The 27,225-nt window shown below is 33.2% G+C and overlaps 2 protein-coding genes across 3 annotated transcripts in view; one reads left to right on the forward strand and one right to left on the reverse strand.

Moving 5' to 3' along the window:
* Positions 1 to 27,225, forward strand: part of crm (cramped chromatin regulator) — a 208,583-nt gene that overhangs the window by 5,346 nt on the left and 176,012 nt on the right. The gene's annotated exons all lie outside the window — the stretch shown is intronic.
* Positions 13,360 to 27,104, reverse strand: LOC147078041 (lipase 1-like). The gene is made up of 8 exons (XM_085940050.1): positions 27,012 to 27,104; positions 25,326 to 25,530; positions 23,382 to 23,493; positions 21,538 to 21,778; positions 18,432 to 18,590; positions 17,005 to 17,086; positions 14,615 to 14,757; positions 13,360 to 13,630 (listed from the first exon to the last, which is right to left on the reverse strand). Exons 1-8 carry the CDS (start codon positions 27,102 to 27,104, stop codon positions 13,436 to 13,438), a joined length of 1,230 nt encoding a protein of 409 aa, XP_085796176.1. The 3' UTR covers positions 13,360 to 13,435.

A 27,225-nucleotide genomic window follows, 5' to 3' on the forward strand; every position in this document is an offset into this window, starting at 1 on the left:
TTGGTTTTAAATCATAATAATTTTTTATTCAATTATTAGTCAAGTAAGTAAATTACCATGTTCGCTCCTGAGTGGAGGTTATATTAACAGACTTTTTTTTACGAGGAATGATTGTTAGTCATTCACCCAACCCATTGGATCCTTACACCGGATCAAATACACATTGAAAAAACATCATGCATATTTCTTGTGGCCAGCCGCGGGATTGAATCTGTTACCCATGGCTTCAGAGACTGCCAGCCATGCCACAATGGATGATGAAAGAATTAGTCATGATATAAGAAATATTGTCAATTACGATTTAAAGGATATTAGAATTAATACAAATGGTTTTATTTTAATTTTTAGTCACTTACAAAATATAAGGTAACTAAAAATTAAATTTCACCATTTTTTGGTGTGTCCATAAAACGTTATGTGATGTTTAGCCACCGTTTTAGCAAAATCTTGTTTCAACTAAATCAAACTTAAATTTTATAATTCCCGAGTAAAAATATTCCGTAATTAATTCTGAACGATGATTTCATCATCTTTGAGTTTTAGTAGGTACCTGCAATTATTTTCCGCAACTTTCCTCATATACTAATATTTAACTACAAAATAATTCTTATCACAGTGCGTACAGTGTTTGATTTTGCAAACATGAAACAGAATGATTACAATTTTGTTTTTAGTTTGGGTCAAATTGCCTTGTATTTATTTATCTGTACTAAGATGCATTTAAAATTTTTTGAGATTTTCCGCTGTAGGTACTTAACTGTAGTAATGAATCCATAAACATATAATTGTATAAAATATAATTAATCTGTTGATTGTGATTAATTTTTTTACTATGTTAGTATCACAACGTTTATCAAACAATATCATGTGACAGATACATTTGTAAAACAAGGGACTGAAACAAATTATGAATGATTCTTTGGCTATGTCCGCCCCTTAGTTGGAGCATATAGACACCACACGGCGCCTCCAAGAATCCCTGTCGCTCGCCAGTCTTCTTGCTTCGTTCCAGGTCAAACCAGCATCCCGTAGCTCCGCCGTATACACTCTATAGATAGTATTTAGCGGCCTTCCAGGATACCGGAATCCGGTCGACTTAAAGAACAGGCAAGCCGGGTTAAGGTTCTCTTCTGGCATCCGCAGCACGTGGCCGAGCCAGGTCCAACGTCGCCTCTTCACTCTCAGTGTGATGAGAGGCTGCTTGGTGCATTCTCTTATCTCCTCGTTGCTCCTAAAGTCATACCACCACCGGACACCCAGTATCCGTCGCAAACATCTGTTTTCGAAGCTTAGTATACGGTTGCTGTGAGCCTTCTAAGGTGCCATGATTCGCTACCGTTAAGCAGGTCCATCAGAATGCAAGCGTCGAATAGGCGGCATTTGGTTTTGACCGAGTTCAATCGTGAGTCCCAGTCATTCCGCATCGAGTTGAATGTTGCTCCAGCCATTCCCATTCGGATAGCGAGCTCTTTCTGCAAAATGCCATCTCCCGTGATGTGTACCCCCAGGTACTTGAAGCTGTCGATGCTCTCGATGTTTTGTCCGTCGCTAATAAGAGGGAAATCTGGATCGGGACAGGTGCTATCACACAAAACGTTGTTTTTCTTCGCGTTGATTTTCAAATAAAAAAAGATGAGTTATGAATGATTACTAGTAGGTAACCATTAAATTAAACAATCAAAATTTCGATAAGCCACATTTTAGTTCCATGTTTCTCTAAAAGATTGTATAACACGTTCGTGGACACGTGTCAGCTAATAAATGTTAATTAAAAGGTTGCTCCTTCAGCAGTACTGATCACCAAACTTTCTTGAAGGTTCAGTTCCAGTGAATCGTTCACGGGGTTCATTGATATTTTGCAAATACCATGGTGACGGCCAAAATTTCAGATTTAAAAGGATTATCATTAATTTGGATAAATTCTGTATTTTCAGTTTAGATTTATGTATTTCATGGTGCTGACTATTAATTTGATGTGAAATTTGATATTTTCCAATTACATGGCATTAACGAATAAAAAAAGACAGGAAGGAACATACTGATTTATTGCAGTATAAAAACGGGCAACCAAATTTGCCATCTTGGAAAGCGACGATTTTGCGTAAACAAATATCACGTGGTCTGTACGTGTGCAGTAAACTTCGTATGTGTTTGTAATTTTGTGTATTTTATGTTTGTGTATCACTCAATGTCGGCCATATTTGTCGGTCTTTCTGATTGCCGTGATTTGTCCATTATGGTCATTCCTTATTTTTTTTATTCGTAGCATGGCATCCATATTTTAAATTTATATATTGTCATCATCAGATTTGATTGAAACATATAATATTTTATTGTGCTAAATTAAATGGAAACTTAGTAATTTGAAATGTTAAGCCTGTAAAATATCAAAATGGCCGCTTTTATTGAATTTTAGTTTAACGTATTTTATGATACTGAATAGGATTTTGAAGATAATCTATATAGGTACTGTGCAATTGCAAGCCCATAAAATACCAAGATGATAGATAATTTTTAGATTGTTATTGGACAATTAAAGTACTAAATTGTTACAATAATTGTTTAAAAGCTGTGCAAGTTTTGTCAAGTAGTTTTTGAGTTATAACCGAACAAACAGTTTATTATTAGTATAGATTGTTTACGCACATACTTGGATGGGCTTCCCACCTAGTGGACAACATATTTTTTTTAAATAACTGACCCCAAATTACGACGCATACACCCTGAGCAAGCCAAAACTAACATATCACTTAACATCAAAAAAGAGGTAATTGTGATAAATATATTACATTTATCACTTTATGTATTCTGGCGGTTAATTATGTAAAAAAGTTAACTGTCTGAACTGAACTGTCAAAAGGTGATATCTTTTAACAGCCCCTCTCTCTACCGTGCTAACTTTGAGAACGAGACGGAGTATGTCAATTTTACATATTGAGAATTGAGACGCAAGATCCGACTGTTTTGCTGCAATCGCAATGACGTGACTAATAAAATTGTAGGTTATATTGATATGTCTGACATGTCAAAACAAAATTCTTGTGTTCGCCTAATCACCGACTGTATGGCGCTGTTCGGCTTTATCCGCTTGTGTTCGGTCTTAATCGTTTGGGTTCGGCACCACGCATATAACCGAATTTTTACCGACATGTCTACCAACATAAATTTTTGCCATATTATGAATTAGAGATAGCCGCTAATAGCCGTTCAGTGTAAAGAATAGCTTTCGTGCTAATTTGGACGAATGAAAATAACGGAAACGTGATAATCGTTAAGAATAGACCTGCAGTAAAATAAAAATACATTCCAATACAAATTACCTTCGAGGCAACTTAACTAGATGTCACTATAATTAAAATAATTATATTTCAATAATAAATATTCTAAAAACCGATATTATTATTACAGTAATTATTTAAACAATAGTATATATTTTAGCAAATTGTATTTTATTTCAATCAGGCTTGTATTTTGGCATATTATTTCGGCATATACCTATTCCAAAATCGGCGGTACAGCGCTTACGTTACATACCAATACTATTATTAGAATTTAATAAAGCCATTTCTCACCACTTCTTGGGACCTCGTGGTTAGATAAGTATGATTTAATAAAACATTTAATATTAAAATGCAATTAAAATATTAGGTAAAATATACCATAAGAGTAAGAAAAATATTTTGAATAAGATCTCATATTCGCCTGATGCAATTATTCATCAGTAACCTAATAAAATGCATTTATTTATTTTTGGTAAAAATCAATGTTTTTTAGTTGGAAAAAAAAAACATTGAAACTTTCATTAATTGAAAAACGGTGTGAGAATCACAAGAAAACTTACTAAACAACATTAAATTGATAAATTTGTTTCAAAAACTTCTTGGAACAATACAAAATCACGAACAGTCGAACCCTTATCCATTAGCATTAGCCATTTTTTCTAAATTGTCTGTCGGTTTCTCTGCAATAAAAAAATATTTTTATTTTTCCTATTGTATTTAGATAGAGATTGATTGAATAAAATGAAGCTGACAATAGATTTCTATTTCTCCCCCGAATCCTCTACCTACCAGAGGCATCTAACAGAAAAATTGCAAGCTTCATATTTTTCCGCTAGGTGCCTCTGGTAGGTAAAGACCATAGAGGTATTAAATAAACTATAGACTTCGCTTTGAGTGCTTTCATGATTTACGGCTATGCTCATTCAAAAGTATTTTAAATCTTTGTTATGATAACCTATTTTGCTTTAATAAATTATAAATAATTTAAATGGATTTGTGTTTTGTACTATTCCATTCGAGTCGTTTTTTGCAAAAAATTATAAATAATTTGTTAAAGACTCATATCAGATGAACATCTGCTTTATAAAAATGCATTTCTTGAATAGTGATAACATTATATTTATTCATTCAAGGTGAGCAAGAGAGAAAATGTTATCACTGATTTGCCCTCTAATGTTCAAGGTTTTACTTCACTTGCCCTCTCAAGTTCAAGGTTTTAAGGAAATGTGTACTTTAATTTATTGTTATATGATTATATCAATCATGTTCCATCATTTATCTCGAGGAAATATGCATTTTATATCAAAACCGGAAATTATAGCTTCTGTTATTATTGTAACTTATTCCGTTGTATTATACCTACCCGATAATATACAGGATGACTTAGGGTAGGTACTTCGTTAAAATTGCTTTCAAAGATGGTAATAGAGATCAGTGGCGGCCGGTGGTCTTCAGAATAGCATTTTCCGGTAGTGCGCAATGGTTTACCTTCTATAAAGAGAAGATCTTCTTCTTTCACCCTGTCACGACCCAGCATTGGGGCATAGGGCAACCACAAGTTCGCGCCACTTCCCCCGGTCCATCGCCCACTCTTGCGCCTCCCGCCATGTCAGACCTGCAGCATGTAGGTCGCTTTTGTGGCACCGCTGCAGGGTCAGGGAGGGCCGGCCATGGCGACGGAACCCTTGAGGCTGTGCCATAAGGGTACGAAGTGTCACACTCTTTGGCGGCATCTGAAACACGTATCCTAGCCACATAAGGTCGTAAAGCGTCTTTTCACGATTACCTCAATCACCGAAGGCTGTCATGTTCTCTTACCGACTTCTCAGAAGGTAAATTAAATGTCTTTTTTTATTTGCTGATATGTTTTTTTATTATTTTGAATGTGTTTGAGTGGTTTAGAAATAAACGCAGCAGTTTGTATTTTCATGAAATGTTGGCGATTCATTAAATATGTTAACTGTAAAATTGTTAAAAATTAACTCGCCAATATTGTTGTAAAACAGAAACTGGCGTTTTTGTTTCTAGAGTCCTTCGTTTCGTGCGCCGATCTAAAAGTGTGTAAAAATCTACAAAAAACGCCATTACAGGAACATTCAACCACCGTTTAAGTAGTATACAATGACCTCATTGTAATCCTGTGCAAACTGAAAATCTATTTGGATCGCAATCGCTTTGCGCTCATGAATGGAGTATTGTTCATAATACTGCTACATGTTCTATTTCGCGAAGTGAATGATACACGTATGAATAACAATGAAAAGTTGAGCGATGTCTTCAAAAATGCAGGCAGTGCGTAGCACTTGCATGGTATTAGAGGAGCCGCCGCTGGTAGAGATCATTGGGTACAAAGAGTCATAATTATAAGTGTCGGGCATTTTTAAACCTTTCATAGTCATATTCATTTTAATGTTAATTTTATATATATTTTAAATGAGAAATATTATAATACTACATAAATGAGCGCAACTGTGAAAGCTTTAAAAAAGATGGTTAAACTGAGTGCGAATTGCCGCCATGCGATATAATACCGTAACTGGATTTTCATACATTTTACTGATAATTTTCATTTTAAATAATCAATACGTATATGTATATTATCTTCAAACATTAGTAAAGAAACTTTTATAACTTACGCGTTAGTTGAATGAATTATTACGAATTGTATTGTGAACGCATCAAAACTGGATTCGATATAAATGAAAAGAATTTCTTTAAAATCCAATGTCTTTTAAATTAAAAAATACATTGCAAATGTAGCAATCATACCACTCAGCATTACAAGGCTGACATACTATAATATGTAAGTTTTGCTGCCAAAACAAAACAACGTAGTGGTAACGATGGTCAGCGTTTACTCAATCATGACTAGATCAGTAGGGTCTATTATGATTTGTTTAATTGCGACGATGTCTCTTGCAATGTATGAACTGCATTTGTATAAATAGGAAAATCCATAAATCCTCACTCACATCGAGTCCGTCACTCGGCGCACTACTCATCTCGAGTCCAGTCTTTCGGTTATATTAACATCTCGGTACATCGCCAGTCAATTCAATAATCAAGTCAATATCGATTGATTAAAGAAAAGTCGACATGATCATCCGACGCCATCAGCTTCATCCCCGAACAACTTTGAATTATTTAAAAACCTCCCTATCACACTTGGGAGAAAGTTAGTAATATACTAATACGATGAGTTTGTTCAATGAATGTACGTTTTATAACAGTTTTTTGTTTTCAAATTGGAAGTTTATTTTTGAATTGTAAATGATATTTTTTATTACATGTTTTCACATTTTTTTCTTAGGTCGTATTCTTATTTGTCCGATGGTTGTTTGTCCGGTACAAATCTTGCAATCGATTTTTAACTAACTTCCCGACTAGCTAGACATTTGAGACTTTTAGAATATATCAACACGATGCCAATGCATTTTTTGATACATTTAGCCATCTTTAAGTAGAATTGAATTCATTTTTAGTTAATTCTGTTTTGTATGAAAAGTTATTTCGATACTATTATTGGTTGCTAGAGGGTCCTAGCAACTAAATTATTATAATAAATAATATATACGTGCATTACTATGGAAATCAATATGAAATGACATTTCATTATTCAGTATTTCTATCAAGTATAATTTTTTTTGATTGTTTAAGCTAGTCAAGTCTATATGATTCAACAGAAAATTTAAAAACGTTGTGTATAAAAAGTTCTTTTTATCTTTAATTATTTTATTTACATATTGATTATATTTAAAATGTAATTGCAGTTTTTGTATTCTGCCGTTAGAGGCAATACGCTCTCCGCTAATATTATTTTTTGCAGAAAATGATCTCTATTATATCTTCTATCACCATGTTGACAGCTTTCCCCAATACACTGTTACGAAAACATTGATTTAACTAACACGTAAAATGTGTTTAAAATGTGATGCATCTGTGTAGGTGTAGGTAATAAATATGCCTTGTTGTCATACTAAAAATTATTACTTACATAATTTTAAAACATTAATTTTGGTCCCCGTGAAAAAAATGTTGCGCACCACTGATTTAAAAAAAATATAGTAACTATTAAACTATGCGTAATTGAAATTCATTTATAATTAATAATTACTTTGGTTATGTTTGTAATTTACGCGCGCATCTCTACCATAATAAATAATATGAAACTCTCCAGGGTTGCGATTATGTGTAATAACAATAACTTATAAATGAATCAACTTGACAACACGATATTATAAATTAATCTGCATTTTTATGATGTTCTCTAACCATACGACATCAATTAAATTGTTACGTTGTTAAGATTTCAATTAGATTGTAAATAATTTTATTGTTTTAGTTTTAATTTAATAATGGTTACGTATATTTGCAATTAAATGTCTTTATAACAAGTTATGATATTATGCAGGTATATACAGTAACAATAGAATAATTTATTTGATTGTGCACCTGCTCGCTGTTTTTTTCAAGATAATATATAAAATATCCATAATATGACAAAAAACCATGAGACAAAAATATAATTTTGGCATAGACCGTGAACATGGACAAATATTATCGTTACAATGTTATATAAAATATTACAGAAAAAAGTACAAATATTGTCAATATTAAACTACCTAATTAAGAGTTTTTTTTTGCTTGATTCTTATGTATTTTCATAAATATTATAATTAATTATTTCGTTTCCATCACTGTTTTGATGGTATAAGAGCTGAAAATTGAACCAGAACGGAACCATACAACAAACACTGAGAACCCCATAATTAATTTTGAACCGGAATCGGAATCCTTGATTCCGAATCTCAATAACCCCGAATCGGAAGTTCTTAAAAATCACTTATCGATCACTCATTCTTGAGCCAGTTATTCGAAAGATAGTAACTAGTCAATGTGTTATTATACACTCCGACCATAGATGAAAGAATATCCGATGTAATCTCTTACAACAAATTCTTTACTACCTAATGTTAAATATACTTCACCTGGTAACAATGATTACAGATAAATTGCACATATTATATTTAGCCATAACACAGTTTAATTATGGTGATTTTCACGTTTTAATAAATGCCCGATTTAGTTTTGGATAGGTCTTTATTAATTTTGAACTGTTCTAATATAACCTATTCCTATTCCAAAAATGTAGGCATTCTGATGATACGTTAGTTGCTATGTGCTGTGAATTTTCAATATTTGCTTGGCAAACTGAGAATCGCCTTTCCTGTGTTCAAATTAAATGTTCATAAAACACAGCACTTAGACATAGGCTTCCCTCTCCGTCACAAATACGAAGATGAACGTGTTACACAGCACAGGCAAGGCCCACTATTATAGTCGGCCGTGACACGGCTAGTGCTAGTTATTGGACATACTTTGAATGCTATACTTATGGTAAATTGTTTCGAGAAAATGATGATTGTTGCATTTATTTAAATAAATGGTAATACTTTGTGAAAATCTTTATTTATTGCGAATCAGATTACAGCATTGCATTCAAATATCATCAATAATTAACACTATCATCGTAGTTCGCAATTCAGCGCCACGGCCTAAATATGCTTAGCCTCGCACCATTGAAAAATTCCGCTTTTTATCAAATTTGTTGATTTTATCATAAGTACGAGGGTGGGTCAATAATTCCTTAGAAAAAAGCATTAAAACAGTTTTTATTTTTGTATTTTTTTTTTATTTCTCAACATAATCTCCTTGGAGCTCAATACACTTGGTTAGACGTTTCTCAATTTTTTTTAAACCGTCAGAAAAATAAGTTTTCGGAAGGTCCTCAAAATAAGCATTTGTCCGATCGATGACTTCTTCATTTGAAAAAAAACGTTGTCCACTTAGCCATTTTTTTAGGTTTGGGAAAAGGAAAAAGTCACTGGGGGCTAAATCTGGCGAATACGGTGGGTGGTCGACCAATTCGAACTTCAATTCTTCAATTTTAGCCATTGATCGTAAACATGTGTGAACACGGGCATTGTCCTGATGAAAGAGGATTTTTTTCCTGTTTAAATGAGGCCGTTTTTCTTCAATTTCGTTTTTTAGCTGGTCCAATAAAAATGCATAATAATCCCCTGTTATTGTTTTTCCTTTTTCCAAATAGTCAACGAAAATAATTCCACGTGCATCCCAAAATACAGTAGCCATAACCTTACCAGCTGATTTTACGGTTTTCGCCTTCTTTGGACATGGTTCGCCTTTCGCAATCCACTGCTTTGACTGTTCTTTCGTCTCGGGAGTATAGTGGTGTATCCATGTTTCATCTACAGTCACAAAGCGACGAAAAAATTTATCCGGATTGCGTTGCATGAGCGACAACAGGGCTTTAGAGGCCACCACCCTATTGCGTTTATTGTCGACTGTGAGCAAACGCGGCACCCATCTTGCAGAAACTTTTTTCATGCCCAATTTGTCATGTAAAATAGAAATGACGCTACCTTTTGAGATCCCTGTAACCTCAATTATCTCACTCAACTTTAATCTTTGGTCACTTAACACCATATCGTGGATTTTATTGATCATTTCTGGTGTAGTCACCTCTACAGGACGTCCTGAGCGTGGTTCATCCTTTGTTGATGTACGACCACGTTTAAATTCATTTAACCAGTTATAAATAGTTGCAAGTGAAGGAGCAGATATGCCGTGAACTAAATCCAACTCATTTTTTATTTCCTTTGCTGTTAACCCTTTTATATTAAAATGTTTAATAACAGCTCTAAACTCAATTTCCTCCATTTTTGTAAACAAGCAAATTTTTTTTTTAAATGTACGAAAATAAAAAACAACAACCCGACCAATCTGATTGAAACTTCGCAGCATACTGAATCGGTAGTGCCGCTGCATGAAAACAAACCGCTTACAGTACTAGTCGCGCCACCTGTCGGCTTTTCTAAGGACTTATTGACCCACCCTCGTAATTGGGCGTGTCCCTTGATCTGTTTCTGTATAACTTCCTTTAATGGGACTGTTGACACTATAACTTATAACTTAGTTTATCCTGTGTCAACATTGATGTTAGGTACATTTTAATAATACTTAGATATTATGTATAAATTATTCATAATAACAAGAAAATTCACCAATTTAGAATTTACCTCACAACCGTGTGGACTAGTATAACCACGAATGCCTTTTGAATTCATTACAACTGATTTGAATAAATAAATACATCGAATCGTATCTCTTGTATACTAGTTAATTATTATTGTCCGATATGTCATTTTACGAGGGAGGGTAGTTTAAAAAGTTAAGATCGAGTAAAACAATTTTTCTCCGGAACAAAACAATTTTTATTCAACATAAAAAAGTTTATGTGATAAATAAACAATATTTCTTAACACTACTTTGATAATATTTGCGAATATTTGAGATAATTTAACTTAAATAATAATTTTAATTTAATTTTAAATTTTAAACTATTCGAAATTCTTGAGTAGAAGTATCATTCATGTCTTACGTGAAAAATAATGTAAGTGAGAAGGTAAATGACTAATAAAATTCACCCATTTTTTGTTTTTCCAATAAAATATTTTATCCTTTAGATAGGTATGTGATAATGTTAGCCATCGTTTTTATACTCAATTTTGTAACTTTTTGGTAAAAAAAAGTATTTTGTTACTTATTATTCCCAATGATGGCTTTTATCATCGTTGAGTTTTAGTAGGCACAGCAATTTCTCTAACTCTACGTTTTCTTTATTATAAATATGGTCTTACATACTAATATTTATCAACCAAAAGTAATTTTTATCACATGTATGATGTTAGCCATCTTAGCAAAATCTTAACTCAACTAAATTGTTTTCGTACTAAATTTGGTAACTCCCTAGTCTAACTCCTGTGGGTCTATTCTATGCTTATCGACCGCTAAAGTGATAAAGTGAAAAATATTATCAAACTTAGGGTAGGTTTGTATCAAAATATTAGCACGTATTGTAACAATTACACGAAGCCGGTTTTTATTGTTGCAATAAGTGCTATATTTTAACAGCACCTATCTTGCTGCTGTTAAAATATCGCACTTATTGCAACAATAAAAACCGGCTTCGTGTAATTGTTACAATAAGTGCTAATATTTTGATACAAACCTACCCTAAGTTTGATACTATTTATCAATTTAGTGTGCGATAAGTATAGAATAGACCCACTGGTAACTCTATCATCGTTGAGTTAGGACGTACAATAATATTTTCCACGACTGTCTACGTTTTCTTAATATTATATTATGATACATATCATTTTATTCTTGTACTCATACTAATATTTCGGCTACATTTTTTTTTATCACAGTGCAGATATATGTTAACATAACGATTAAATGTATTGTTTAGTTTGGATACATTGCCTCGTATTTATCTACTAAGATGCATTTGAGTTTTTTTTAAGATTATCATCTTTATCTGTACGAAACTTTAGTAGTTAACCCATAAACATGAATGTATTATTGTATAAAATGGCTTCATGAAGACGTTTGACATCAAACAATTTCAATTATTAGACTTCGTCCCGTCTACGGCGACCATTTATAAATGACTACTACGTACTAGGATAACAATTAAATTAATCAATAAACAATATAGATAATTAATATTATTCTAAAAGAGTGCGCCCGAGGCAAACGCACGCGGCGCCACGTTGCCACGACCGATCCAATCGTTGTCGGTTTATCGATGCTCAAAGATCCTGCGCGCGGCTGCCTTGCGTAATGTTAATTTTGTTGTGAGCTGGCCCGCGAGCTGCCTGGCGAAGTAAATGCCCGAGGCAGCGTCGCGAGGCTGATCGCTCAGTCAGTACGCGCCTAATGAAGATAAGATCAATTGCACCCATTTCATACCGGGGAACTAAAATATTAATCTGTTGTGGTCAAGAAAAGGTACAATTTTAGATTGAGACAAATTCTTGAGAATTTAACTTTCCTCTTCTTCCGTCATGGCTGAGGATTGTGACCACCTTTAAATTTTGTCATCTTTTGAGCGAACAAGAGTTTCCATACCTCTCGATCCTCTGCTTCGATTTCGCTGGAGGCCACCCAAAACCGTCAGTCTCTCCAGGTTGTCCGGTCCGCTCCGAACAATATGCCCAAAAAAATATAGAATGCGTCTCAGACATATTGTCGAAAGCCGTTCCTTTGTCCGCGGACTCTGGATGATTGACTTGTTCGTCCTGTGCTCTGTCCAAGAAATACGAAGCGTTCGGCGCCAACAGCACATCTCGAAGGCATTGATTAATTGTCTTCCGCTTTCTTGCCTTCGTGGTCCATGCGCGACACCGTACAAAAGTATGGAGAACACTAATGTTTGCACAAGCATCATTTTTTTATACATATTTTAATTAATCCTACCTAACTAATAATAATTAAAAATATATATATGTTTTACGTCAAAGATGAACATAAAACTTTAAAATGTGACCTTATTACATATAATTTTAAGGTTATAATTAAAAAATTGTTTATTAAGTTTTCACTGTTAATGTCATACTGTTAATGTATTTTATATTTATTTTTAAAATTTTAAATTAATTTAAATTTTAAACATAGATTTTTCTGAAAAAATAAATGTTTAACTTGAAATCCTTTTTATTAATATACAAATTGTTCACAGACAATTTACCGTGCGGACAATTCGCACGGTGAGTGTAAAACCAAGGCATCTGCAAATTTTTCAATTTCGAGATTAAGTGCAAAACAACTGCAAAAGTCGTAAACTTCATAATGTAAAAGTGAAGTAACTGAAAGAACATGCAATATAATGTAGATATAAACTAAATATTATGTTTTTTTAGAAACTCTATTTCTCCTAACAAAACGAAGACTTCAAACCCTAATTATCCAAAAGATGTCTTTTGCACTTGCCTTGGTTTTACACTCACGGTGCGAATTGTCGGCTAATGATAGGTATATTTTAATTCTAAGGTTTTTGTTTAGGTACTTCACAGTTGCTACATTAATTATTAGAAATCCATAACAACAAAATTCTACTCGGGTAATACCGAAATTATAAGAGCAGTCCCTATCGAGATTCTTGAATTTCAGTCGAAATCAAAATCAAAATGTATCTGACAGTAATGTCGGTTATTTGATTCCTGTTTTAGTATGACGGCACAAATAATGCCATATTAATTAATTGTCAAAACAATGTATTTATCGTTTTATTTAGACAATTTATTATCATTTGCTGCCTTGTCAATGTTGGTGAAATGGTTGATGGTGTCCAGGACGTCTTTATTGAGTAGGGTTTGAATATCTTTGGCGTAGATCAAGTCCAAGTGATTGAATTTGGGCATGGGCCTGAGCGCTACCGATGGATTTGTCTTCATTAGAGACTTGGCGAAATTGATCACCTCCTGCAAAACATTAACATACATAGTGAAGATAATAAAACAGTGTCTTGCAATATTAATTTTCTTAGTATATTATGTGTACATGTTTTAGTTAGGATATTGTTGCATTTATTTTAACAGTTAGTAAGTAATGTATAGAAAAAATTATCTCGTATAATTTCGAGTCCATTTAACTGTTTCAATAATAGGTGACGAACACCTGTTCTAAAAGATTTTATAAATTTCTTGGTTTCTATAGTGTTGGGTAAATAGGTGTCGAATGTCCCGACATGTTGTCACAATATCACAAATAAAAAAAAATCATGGTTTATTTTGGCAATATGGAATTGACTGTTTGAAATGGTTGCCGGTTTTCGGTGATACTAGTGTGAGGTTTACTATAAATGAATTTACAATGCGAAAATTAAGTAAAATATTTAAATTTATTTCTAGTAGGTAGTCGTCTTTTGAGCTTCATGTTCATATATTTAGACTTCGTCTAGTAGATAAGTATTTCGTCAATGTTTTTGTATACCTACATAATTATAATATGTTTATTATAATATTATGGGTAATAGTATTATTAACCATTACACTATAGTAAATATAAAGCGATTCGTAACTTTGCGATTAATGTGAGGCTTAGGAGGACATTCTACGCACAGTGGTACAATTTCGTACATTTGAACCATACAGAGTGAAGGACTTGCAGATGTCGTCGGAACGTCGCCGTGAGGAAGACGGTATCGGTAGAATTGTAAAGTTTTTAAATATAATTGTAGGGAGGGTTTGAACAACGATTCCTCACTCAGTGAATAAGGTGCGATATAAAGCCTCGATAAACGTATTGAAAAATGTGTAGCGGCCCTGATTCAATCAGTCCGTGACAGGCCTCAGGACTGTCAACAACACAATCACAAGTTGTCAACAGGGCCGCTACAATAATGTCATAGAGACCTGTCTGTATATTGGCCAGTTAGTAAAGACATATATTTATGGCTTTCTTACCGCAGGAGAAACGATCATGTCGTTTTGTCCATAGAAGAGATTTGTTGGGGTAATGATAGCGGAATTATTATATGTTTCCGGGGTTGGCCGTCCATACTTCTTCATGTTTCCTTCTTTGCCCCAGTCGTATTTCATTATTTTACCTGAAATATTGTATTATTATTTTGCGTATTAATTTCCACACCATATATCTGACAAGTGTATTATTTGTTACGTGTTAACATATAAAATATACATAGTTCTTCTTCTTCTGTTTCATGATTTTAGTTTAATTTTCTACTGTCCATAAGATTTACGTCAGTGGCGAAGTGTGCATGATGGAGTGAAGTAAGCGATGGGTACCAAATCGAAAAAAAAGTGTACACTTAAACCTTAAATAGTCGTACGAGACGTAGCAAATCATGTTTAATTTTCAGCATTTTACCCAAGTTATCGATTAGGCATACGTGTATCAGTATTTTATTTAATAATTATAATATATAATTATGTAGTACCTACTTATTTCTTTATTTACGATTATACCTATATTATTCAACAACCGATTCTATCAGCCGAGACTCAAACCACACGTTTCATCAGAAAAATAAAACCGCCGTCGGACTCCGTATCAGGCTGTCATTCCTATGCAAGTGAACAAGTCTTATTTCCCATACAGTTGCATTTTCGTGGTATTCGGGATGGTCATGGCTAGAGTTGGGTATTTCCCGAGAAAATCTCAATCTCGAGATTCGGGATTTCCCGAAAAGAATTCTTGAGAATTCTCGAGGTTTCGGGAAATTTAAAAGAAATGTAAAAAATCTAAAATCAGTGTAAAAACAAATTCCAGAAAAATGTTTTTTTTTTATTTATGTAAGAAGACAAGCACGAAGTAGGAAAACAAAAATAATTCAAAACATTACTTTTTAAAATAGAATTAAAAAAAAACACAGACTCAATCGCAGCGTCAGAGACACAAAATTCCCTGATGTTGCAAAAATTGCGCTCATTTTGAGTCGACTTTGGCTTAATTAAATGACCCGACCAGTCTTTGAACGTTTTGTGTTTCTGTCCACTTTTTTCATATAGAAAATCGTTTTTACAATTAATATTTGATAATAAAGAAATCCCGAATCCCGAGAAAAGATTCTCGAGATCCGGGATTTCCCGAAATGTTAAAAATTTCAATTCTCGAAATTCGGGATGGAAAATCTCTAAAATTTCTCGAGAATTCCCGTCGGGAAATTCCCGAAACCCAACTCTACTCATCGCTAATATCATAGTTTTACGCTTGTTGAAAACATCGAGAAAGCTTGAATAATCGTTAGATTTTTATGCAGTCTGAGGATGTCATGGTCTAATTTTAATAAGTGCAAAACCAAAACTATTTATTATTTTTTTTTACCACTGATGACATTTTATATGTAATAAATTATCGCAATTAAATGATTGTTTTACACGCAAATGTAAGTTTAATAATCGCTTAGTAAGGAGTCTTTGCCACTGCAATACATAAATGTAAGTATATGATTAATAAATTAAATTATATTTTAACTGTTAACTGTCGATTCTTGGTGAAAATGCATTGTATTAATTAAAATAAAACACTATTTAGTGCTAGTTCCACTTATTCTAATATTAGTCAAAAACGGTTTCGTACGCTTCAAAGTGCCATTGTCAACTGGTAGAGAATATACAATAATGCACATTATATTTATATTAAAAAAAAAAACAAAATTATTAATTGATGATATGAATAATAAATAAATTAAATTAAATTCTAAAAGATTCTCTGTTCAATAATAATTCAATTTACCTAGTTCAATTAATATAATTATTATGCATGTTATGACTTTATAAAATAACAATCAATTAAAAAATCTGATGAGATACTTATAATGGGGCTCTTCGCTTTGTCTATTTTACAACGTTATTCTTGGCTCGTATTCTTATTTGTGCGGTGGTTCTTTGTCCGGTACAAATCTTGCAATCGATTTTTAACTAACTTCCCGACTAGCTAGACATTTGAAACTTTTAGAATATGTCAGAACACGATGCCAATCCCTTTTTTTAATACTTGTAGCCATCTTTAAGTAGATTCGAATTTATTTTCAGTTAATTCTGTTTTGTATGAAAAGTTATTTTTGATACTATTATTGGTTGCTAGGGGTCTGGGGTCCTAGCAACTAAATTATTAATATATACGTGCGTTACTATGGAAATCAATATGACATGTCAAAATGACATTTCAGTATTATTTCTATCAAGTACAGTTTTTTTGACCGTTTAATTTAGTCAAGTCAAGTTTATATGATTCAACAGAAAAATTAAAAACGTTGTATATAAAAAGTTCTTTTTATCTTGTAATTATTTTTAAAGTAGGGTAGATCTACATTTATTTGTTTTCTTCTTACCTTTCAGCGAGATTTGCGCGAAGTGGACAATTGTTCTCAGACTAGTCGGTTGAAGCCGTGAGAAGATAACTTTATATTTTTCCTTAAAAGATAGTTAAATATAGATTTAATGACAGTTACATTCATTATACATATATATAAATATTGTTATAATAAATTATAATATAATAAAGCCTATCAAGGTAGCGATTACATAATTAAAGTAATAAAAAGAATATTGAAGAATAATGAACGAAAAGGTAACATTTTCGTAACACTATAGATATATCGGTAATATCAGTGGCGAAGAGTGAATGTATGCTGTTAAGATCCGCCATAAATAGTGCAGACTAAACTTTCTCAGTCATACTTTTTGTATTCATTGAACTAAGACTACAATATACAGATCGTGTTGGTTAGTTTTTAAAATTTAATTAAACCCTGTGCACCAAACCATAATAGATAATAGTAAAAAAATACTCTTTTATCTAGGTATAAAAGTTATTTGAAAACTTGTTTTTATTTTTTATTTATTTTTTACTGTCGTCTTAATTCGTGTTACCATTTCCAATAGCCGGCCAGAATTTTTAGCTGTTTTCGGATTTGGCCTAATATGCTCTTATGTAAAGATATTAATTTCTAAGTTTTATGTATCCATATTGAAATGCTCATATGATCGGTTTATGACAAGGCCGTCTATAGTCAGGCCGCGGCACTAAATTGCTATTTACAATGGAAGTGATAGTTATTTCGTAACTTCGATGGCACATTTCGTTTTATCATACATATTACCAATTCATAAAATATAGATGTTTAAAATAATCATTATTTTATACTAACAGTTTACCATAATGTATAAGCAATAACTAGCACTACGATCGACATTCATAATTTCGTGCCGCGACCTGATTATAGTGGGCTCGTGATTATGACCGAAAACCATAGAGGTATTAAATTAAAAGAGGGGCAAGGAATCGGCTTTCTCATACAGCCGAATGAAGCAGGCCGACAATAGCCGATAACTTACGAGAAATAGCGACGCGATAAAAAAAATCAGGGCATCACAGAGGATTTACTTTGGTCATTATAACGTATCCATATAATATAATGTTAACATTCAAATTTTGCCACAAATTGATTACCAGCCCGCCCCACCATACTTTTTCGCCATACTAGCCTGCTTCACCATACTTTCATATAACCTGCCGCCCCTAGCCGAAAACCAACCGATATTTTTTGTAGAAGACTTTAGTAAGTCCCTGAAGAATGCATTATGTTGAAATGTGTTGAAAAATAAAATTCAACACCATTCGAATAAACACGTGTTGATTCCACATTTCGAACGTATGGAATCGGTTGAAATGAAGAATTGATTAATTCTGGTAATTATAGGGTGATCACACAGAAAAGAAATTATTTCTGAGTTCCCTGGGTGATCACTAACTTACCCAATCCACCTGGGCATGGTTTGATCCTACTAATTCATATGTGATCTGGTAGCAGATGCTTTCAGATGCTCCACTGGGGGCGCAGAGTGTCGATGCTAATAGCGTCTGTAAATTTGGCTCGAGAGCCAATTTTTCAAAGCCCGCGGCGCGTAAAATGTTCTATAAAAAATATAAGGTAATATTATTTCCTGTGTTTGATTTTATTGAATTGCAATGGCTGCTCAAAAAATGAATGTCCCATCTAGTTAACACCAGAATATATTAAGAGAGTATAAAATTCACTATTTACAATACGAGGACAATTAATAGATGTCGCTGTTATTACTGTCGATAAAACAGTACAATGTATCACACAGTATTTAGGTGCTCGTGAACAATAATATCATATTGGCCACACGTCATAATATTACCTTAATACAGTGGTTCTTAACCTTTTTGAAGTCACGGTGCACTTTTGATCATAAGAAAAAATTGCGGTACACCAAAATCAAACAGTCAGAAAACAAAGAAAAATATGACATACCTTTAATTAAAAATTAAAGATATTACATAACAATCAAAGAAAAAAAATATGAAAGAAAAGATATATACATATTATATGGAAAACCGTAACTAAAATTACCCTTAACAAAATGGATTTTATTTGATGTCAAAATCAATTAATGTGATACCTTGCAAATATTAGAAATATTAGGTCGAATATTTGATATAGCTACCCTCAATAATTCTTCGTCTAAATTCGTAAGTTTTTCTCGTTTTTTAGTTTTTATATTAGTCGTTATTGTTGAGAAACCGAGCTCACACAAATATGATGTTGAAAACTGTAACAAGATTGTCAGTGCCCTTATGTAGAGAGCTGGATATTCGTCTTGGACAGAAATCAAAAATTCTTCCATAGTTATTTCAGAAAATTTAATTTTTAGAGTACGATACGTTGACAAGGTGACCAATTCTTCTTTTTCTTGAATCAGTCGTAGCAAATGGATTTCGTATCCAGTCATAATTTTCTATATTTAAGGAAGGAAAGTAATATGCAATCTTTTCTTCCAATACAGTTAAATGTTCTGTTATAGCGGAAATAATTCCCTCGGCAATGTTTTCGTTAAGTGAAGGAAACATATCTACTTTTATTTTTCCCTATTATTAGATTTTCGAAAGAGTTATTTTTTTTCCGAAATCCTGTCAATTTGTCAGTGGATGTCAATTTTTTTTTCGGTTTTCCTTGAATGCTGGTGTTAAAGTTATTTAAGTAATTAAAAATATCTGCTAAATATGCCATTTTAGCACACCAATCATTATTCTGAAGACATTAATTTACAAAATCATCTCTACCTTCACTTTGGAAAAAGATTAACAATTTATTCATACGTGATGAATCGACATAAAACTTTACCCCGAGATAACCACCTCACTTCAGTGTGAAAAAGCAAACATTCGTACTTTGCTTCCATAGAAACGCAAAGTTTTAAAAAATGCGTATTTTTAAAGGTCTCGATTTGATGAAATTTATCATATTTACAACTTGGTCAAGTACATACAGGTTTTAGTGCTGCTAGTAATGTTTTCGAAACTAGAGATTTCATGTGTATCGATCGATTTGGAAAAATCGAAATCACATTAGATATTTTGTCGGGTTTCATAATTTCGCGAAGGACTTTTTTGGTTTTCACTATTTCGGGGATTTTTCTGCTTTTATCATTTTTTCGCGGTGCACCGGTTAAGAACCACTGCCTTAATAAGTTGGGCTGTCTGGTAGCTCTTTGCTTAAGAATATTAAGTTAATTTTTATAAGTACCTACCTAATTAATAAAATTGATGATAATTATTAGTTTCATATTATAACAACTTTTTTATGTCAGGAGGAAATTAGCTGTTTTATTTTAAAATCAGATTCGACGTTTAGTCTATGTTTGTATTTTTTTTAAATTTATTAAATGTAAACAATGACCATGACGCGCATGTACTGCACGCGTTTAATTACGAACATATTTTTCTAACACACTATTAGTCTAGGTATACTGCGATACAATACGGACTATTTTCTTTTCGTTTTATCATACGTAAGCAATGTTGTACATATTCTCATAACCGAGAAAACCAAGTGGGTATTTTCCTAATCTCCGAAGAGTGTGTAATGTAAATAAGGATACGGCTGCCCAAATCGTAACTCTTGTGCATTGGATTTGTATCTGGTGTTTTAAGTCTTGGCTTTTCATTGCTCTGGTATCGGAATCGGATCGTTAACGAACCAACATCGAAATGTGCCCGCCTGAGATGAAAATATTGGTTATTGCTAATCATTGTTTTACTATGTGTAAAATTCGTATAGTAAGAAAACATGTTCCACAGATATTTGAACTTGAATCGCTACACCGGTTTCACAGTCAAGAGTGTAACCGATGACAGTGAATACTTGGTCTTGTATTTTCTTGATACGCTTTTCGCCTTGAAGTTGAGCTTTCAATGTCGAACCGGTTATTTCGAATGTTAATACTCGGACACTGTTCAATGCTGTGCAAATGCTTCTCGACATGAAATGATCGACGAACAGCAATGTGTGAACGATTGTTTTCTTAAGAGTATACTTCAGTGAAACGGAAAATAATTTTCAACTATAGGTGCGACGAAATTTCGGACTAGCTGCCAATCGGAGACGAAAGTCGAGCTTTGAACACGTCAATTTGTTTTGTGATAGGCGTCGGGAGAATTAATTCTTAAATCGTGTAAAGATGACTAAAAAACGTTACCCATTTACTTGAAAAAGAAAACATGTCAATGAATATATTCTTATTACTAATAGAACAATAAACGTAACATTAAATGGACGCATGTTGAATTTTTATGACAAATGTTTTGTTATGCACGCGTCGTTTGCACAATCTTCGCATCGCGTAGTCACGATCGTTTTAGACCGTGCCCCAGCTGAAGTATAGCCTTAATAAACGTGTACGTAGAACACCCGTTGCTGCCCTATTGAAGTCTGAACTCTGAGTCACATTGACTGAAATTTCCTGAACTAAAAGAAGAATTCCGGATTTGACCAATGGTGACCGAATGGGTTGGCATTGAAGTGTGAAAGCTGCCATCACTACTTAGAGTCCCTTACCGGCAATCCCAAATTAAGAAAAACTCGTATCAGCGGCATCAACCTCGCCGCGACGCCCATCGCCGGAGCCAGTCCAGTGAAGGAGACGATCTTGGCAGCGAGGTCAGGTCTGACATTGCAGGCCACCAGGAAACTGGTGCTGCCCATGGAGTATCCCATGTAGTGAAGGCGTGGGGCCCCGCTTTCCTCCAGCACTAGATCCATCATGGCTGGCACATCCAGACTTCCGTGGTCATCGATACTAATAAAATAATTAGGTTATTTTATGTCAGGTATGGTGAAATACTACATGCGTGTAACAATTATTTTGAGTAATGTTCCTCTGGCTGGTAATCGCTGGATGCGGGGAATGTCTGGGACTCACGACTCTAAAGTAACAATAGGTGTTCACATTCTACAATACCTATATCTAATGAGGATATTGTAAAAAACAAATTACACATATGGTGTTAAATCTTTCTATAATCTAGAATCTAGATTATGCGTAGGTATATGACGGTTGCATCTGCAATGGATTAAAGGAGTACTCACGTGATATACGTAAAAATGAGTTAAAGCAGTTGTCACATCAACACATACTTATTTGTGCGTGAATCAACGTAACTGCTATGAAATTTATAACCATGTAATTCCCAGCATTCAATTATTACAATCGTTTATCTTTATATTAAACAAATAATGTTTTTAATTTCACGTTAACGTAATATGTTTTCAGTGACGTTCCTAGACAAAATGCCGCTTCAGTTTTTTAGTGTTTTTTATCATCCTTTCATAACTCCAATACCTAAGAAATGTGTTGTATAGATGGATACAGTAGGTAGGTACTTATAAAATATATACTTACCACTAAAACATACAAAATTAAATTTATAAATATTTTCCCCCCTAAAGTGGGATTTTTTTGACGTTGGTAATACAGTGCCTTCTTACACATCGCGTACCCGACAAAAAAATACAGTCCTGTCAAACCTTTTATATGAATTAATACATTTTGTTTAATCCAACCGGTTAGCTGATTTTTTTTAAATAGAAAGATATTTTCGTTATTACTAAGTTTATGTAGCTACTTTTTAATATACAAAATGATTCTCCTCGATATACCGCCCTTCGAGTAACTGCCGCCCCCAAGCGACGCTCAATCTGCCTATCCCCACGGGACGTCACTGTATGTTTTGAATATTTTAGTTTAATGATAGACCCATTCAAACTATAAAAACACTATTAAACAAATAGAAATATCAATATTTTTCGCGTGTTCAGAAAATTCTTCGTATGCTGTTGGGGGGTATCATAGTTCACCGGATACCAATGGCCTTATAGAATTGAGATCAAATTAAACAAACAAAAAAATTTAATAATAACCATCGGAATACAAGGGAAACCCAGTAGAAAATAGGTAGGTAGGTAAGGAAATTATAAATTCAATCATTTATCGTTTATATTTATATAGAATTCTGAATGAAAGTAGGCAGTCGTAAACATCAATTCGTACCTATCAAATTTTCGATAATAATCAAATTAATGTTCTTATTGAATCTAATAAAATGGTAACATTAAATGTCTGCAATGCTTCACGAACAACGCGTCGTTTTTTAAAATCTTAATGCTATACGACCATATTTGTTCGGTACAACATGGTGAATGTGATACGGCGAAATGTAATACGTACAATTTACATATTGTAACCTATTTAAAAAAAAAAAACTATTAAGATGGTAATGATGAATCATTTGATAGCAAGACCTGAAGACAAGAATGTTGAAGACAGTTCGGTGAGCTAAGTAACCGATTCACTTGTATTCGTTCAATCAGTTCACACACTCAATTATTTTGTAGTATTTTACCTGAAGTTCCAAAATTCAGGATCCCTTTTGGACAACTTGAGGTGATATGTGTAGACATTTCCTCGGAGGTTTCCCAGCCATACGTCGTATCCGGTTTCCGCCAGTAGTATCGCTAAATAGGCATTAAAATCATTACTCTGAGCATTAAAACATAACAAACCTAACCAATTTTTTTTTTTTTTTTTTAACGGTACATGTTCAAACACGCGCGTTAACATGATCTTACTCCCTACTTCAATTTTAGTTTGTCGATTTATGGATACGGCCGTATGTTGTAGCTTAACAACTGGGGAATAACAATAGAAATGGCGTATTTAAAAAAAACACTGCCTTATACTTAGGTCAATAATTATTATAAAGCAATCATTATTCGTAGTATGTTTATCACACTTGAATGGTCAAAGACATAGCTTATAATTAGTATCTTTAGAATTATCTTCAAATGTGTTAATTTTGCCCATTTTTTGAATAATAAAATGCCTAATTCTTGTAAAATTTGGGATCACAGAGATTATGAATATAATTTTTTATCGTAAATATTTTACAAAAATAATCTCGTCATAAATTATACTAATGGTTTTATAAATGCGTTTAAAAATTAATAAATGTAAAAAATCTTAACACCGCTGCACATTCATGTACTGAAATATGACTATATTCTATAACATTAGAGCGAGAGGTTTAAAAGAACACTATTTTATGTAATAAAAATACTTTTTGCAGTCATCAAATGTTTAAAATAAATATAAAGGATAACAAGGCTTCAAAATTATATAAAAAGATTATCTACAACGTTTAAGGAATGTCCAGGATCATGGTTTGAAAATGCAATAAAAGTTCCATTTTGACCTACGCTGAGCATGTCCCCCCTTAAACAAGCTTTAAACCTCGCTACCTTAATAATGTAGAACTATTCTAGTTAGTGACTATCTCTGAGAATAACTATCTTATTTTAACATTTTTTGTACTTAATTATCTCGTGTTCTCCGCAATATCAAGGAAAGGGGTTTAATCCACACTAATACATGTCAACCCTTAAATTTAAATGTTTTTAATGTATATTATCACGTATTACTTTTCTAATCGATCACATTTAATTTTTAATATTATTTTAAAAAGCAGTGTCACCTGTGAATATAAACTAGAACTATTTCGTTAGTTTCACTTTGTCCACTGCAGACAACTGCAAGTTTTTAAATAAAATTTCATTCGCACAAAAAATATAAAGAATACTACAGCTTACTTTGTTGCTGGAAAACAACACCGTGCAATAATTAAGGGTTGTTTAAAAAAACGCATATCGGGTATGTCCGCAGCGGATGTAGTCAAGGCCTACGATGTATTTCCGGGCTAGTTGGGCTATTCTAATATATCACTTAACTCAAAAAATTAATTAAAGTGATTAGTATGAAATGTCCCATTCAGGCAGTTAATTACTCGAATACCTACAATAAGGTAAAATTTTCGCAGTAAATGAAGATTTACGATTGCATATTTTCTTCAGATTAATTTAATTGATGTATTACATTTTTTTTTCAATATGAAACAATCTTCATTTTCTACAGTTTTCTACAGTTTACCATATTTTAATGAAGTGCCTATTTGTTTCGTACCGCGGTTTAAATACAGTGGGCCTTTAGTCTACCACGAAATGGGAGTTTCTCTACCCAGATTCCTGACATTCACGGCGCCAAAGTTCTCCAGGCATATTGATCCTTTGGACCAGCTGCTCTCCTGACGTTTAGAAATTCTTCTCGATTTTAGCCGACTCGTGGGCATCAATGTAAAATATTCTAATACAAACAGTTTGTACTATAGTAGTGTTTCGTATAGGTAGAGAGGTAAGTATCTACTTTGTTTATATGACTTAAGTTTTTACTTTACTGACCCTAATTAAATAATAGCTATGTTTTTTATATAACTGAAATGACTTAAAACACTCACCGATGCTTCTGTTCGGACCCATCCTGACGTAGTCTTCCGATAGTCCCAAGAGTCCGTGAACGATCAGCACTGGTGGTAACGTGGGCAACCGGGACTTGTCTCGAGGTCGAAGTCTGTGTACTCCAAGCATGTAGCCATCTGATGTGCGGGCCATGTATTGTTGGGCGTAAAACTCTCCGTCAGCGGCCCTGGATACTAACTCAGGCTGAAATAACATTTTTTATCAGGGGTTAGCTTTTAGCTTCTAACTTCGTAGTTCTTCTTGCTGGCTGGCAATATGATGCTTTTAGAAAAGTAGCGGTTGTGCCAAAACCACCATGCACATACATGCTTTTCGGGTTCAAATCTCGCGAATGGGTTATTAATAAGTACACATATGTTGATTTAAAAATCCTTTTTGCGTACGATAGAATATATTCTGTTATTGTGCAGTAAAATTGTATTACGTATTACTTTATTTCAATAATTTTTGTATTTTAATAAATTAAACGTAAAGCGGGCTGACCTAGTCCTAATAAATTAGGGATTGCAACCCTGGCCATTTTTTTTTAATTCCGGCATTTCGTGATTAGTATTCCCGGGATCTCGGAAATTCTGAAGACGTACTTGATATGAATAATTTTAGTACATTTTGAGTGTTTGTAATGTGAATATGTATTTATGTTAATTAATATGGCCCTCGTAGTTCGGTGCGTAAGGCGCTGGTATTTTATCCGTGGGCCCCTAGTTCGATTATCGATGAGATCATTATTTATTTATGTGATATTCTCAATGCCTGGGTGTTTGTGATTGTTTTTCTTATATTACTGGTTCACTACTATCATTGGGCATCATGGCCTGTTTGTAGTGTAAAAAAACAATCCTTTTGGTCATTAAATAGGTATTTTAACGTTTAGTGACATTGTTTTATTATGATTCAGCAGATGGAAAGTTTAATTGATATGTATATATTATTTCTGATCAAAAAAATCACACATGATAAGATTTAGTTCCATTACAATTTTTAAGACAATCTTAATAATTAGGACGTGTGTGAATCGTGTAGACGATATTTTAAATAAAGAAAACAATTTGTTATTAAATAATCGACTGGTAAACAGTGAAAAAGTGGATGTAATTTTCCCACATACGATGGTTATCACAATTTTTCTATAATCTTATAACTTATTGCTTTTATGACTTTGTTCATCACTGCATCAGTGTGGACTAATAATATAGCGTAAAGTTGAGGCATACATATTGAATTCTGAAAAATTCGAAAAATAGGTTAGTTCGGATGAATTTCATTCCGGGATTTCGCGATCAACTAATCGATCTGAATTTCAGGATAGGGATTCTGGGATTACATGACCTAGTTTTAATACGTGCCGAATAAAAAATACAAATATTTTTCTAGTTAACTCTTAATTGCATGAGCTTTCATTTTTTAACAAACTATATTAATCATTTTGTATTATGTGCAGTGTAATCTCGCAGTTTTTTTCAGTAGGCAGTGGCTTACAAGATAGTTGTAGATTTTATTCGTAGGTGGTACAGTAATTTAAGGTTGTATACATTAACAGTGCCACACATGAATAAAAAAATATTATATACTAAGTTTTAAAATAAAATATAGTTCTCTTAAAAAATATCATATATATTATAACATAGTTTGTTACTAAAAAGCTTGACGATTAAAATACTTACTGCCATCATCATTGCTTCTTCTGGTATCTCGAAAAGCCCTTCGCATATCACCATCAGCGGTAACAGTGTACCAACTACTCCTTTTATCACCATATTGTCAGTTTTCCCCAAATACACTATTTCGAATACGACACGCAAATATTTTTTGTGTTTTAAATCTACTAACTGTACCTCTATGTAAGTGTAATCCAAGTCGTCGTTTTAGAGTCAACAA

This window comes from Rhyacophila brunnea, unplaced genomic scaffold (genome assembly GCF_057557595.1).
Source record: "Rhyacophila brunnea isolate RB1 unplaced genomic scaffold, BYU_Rbru_1.0 scaffold_12, whole genome shotgun sequence".
Classification (NCBI taxonomy): Eukaryota; Metazoa; Arthropoda; class Insecta; order Trichoptera; family Rhyacophilidae; genus Rhyacophila; species Rhyacophila brunnea.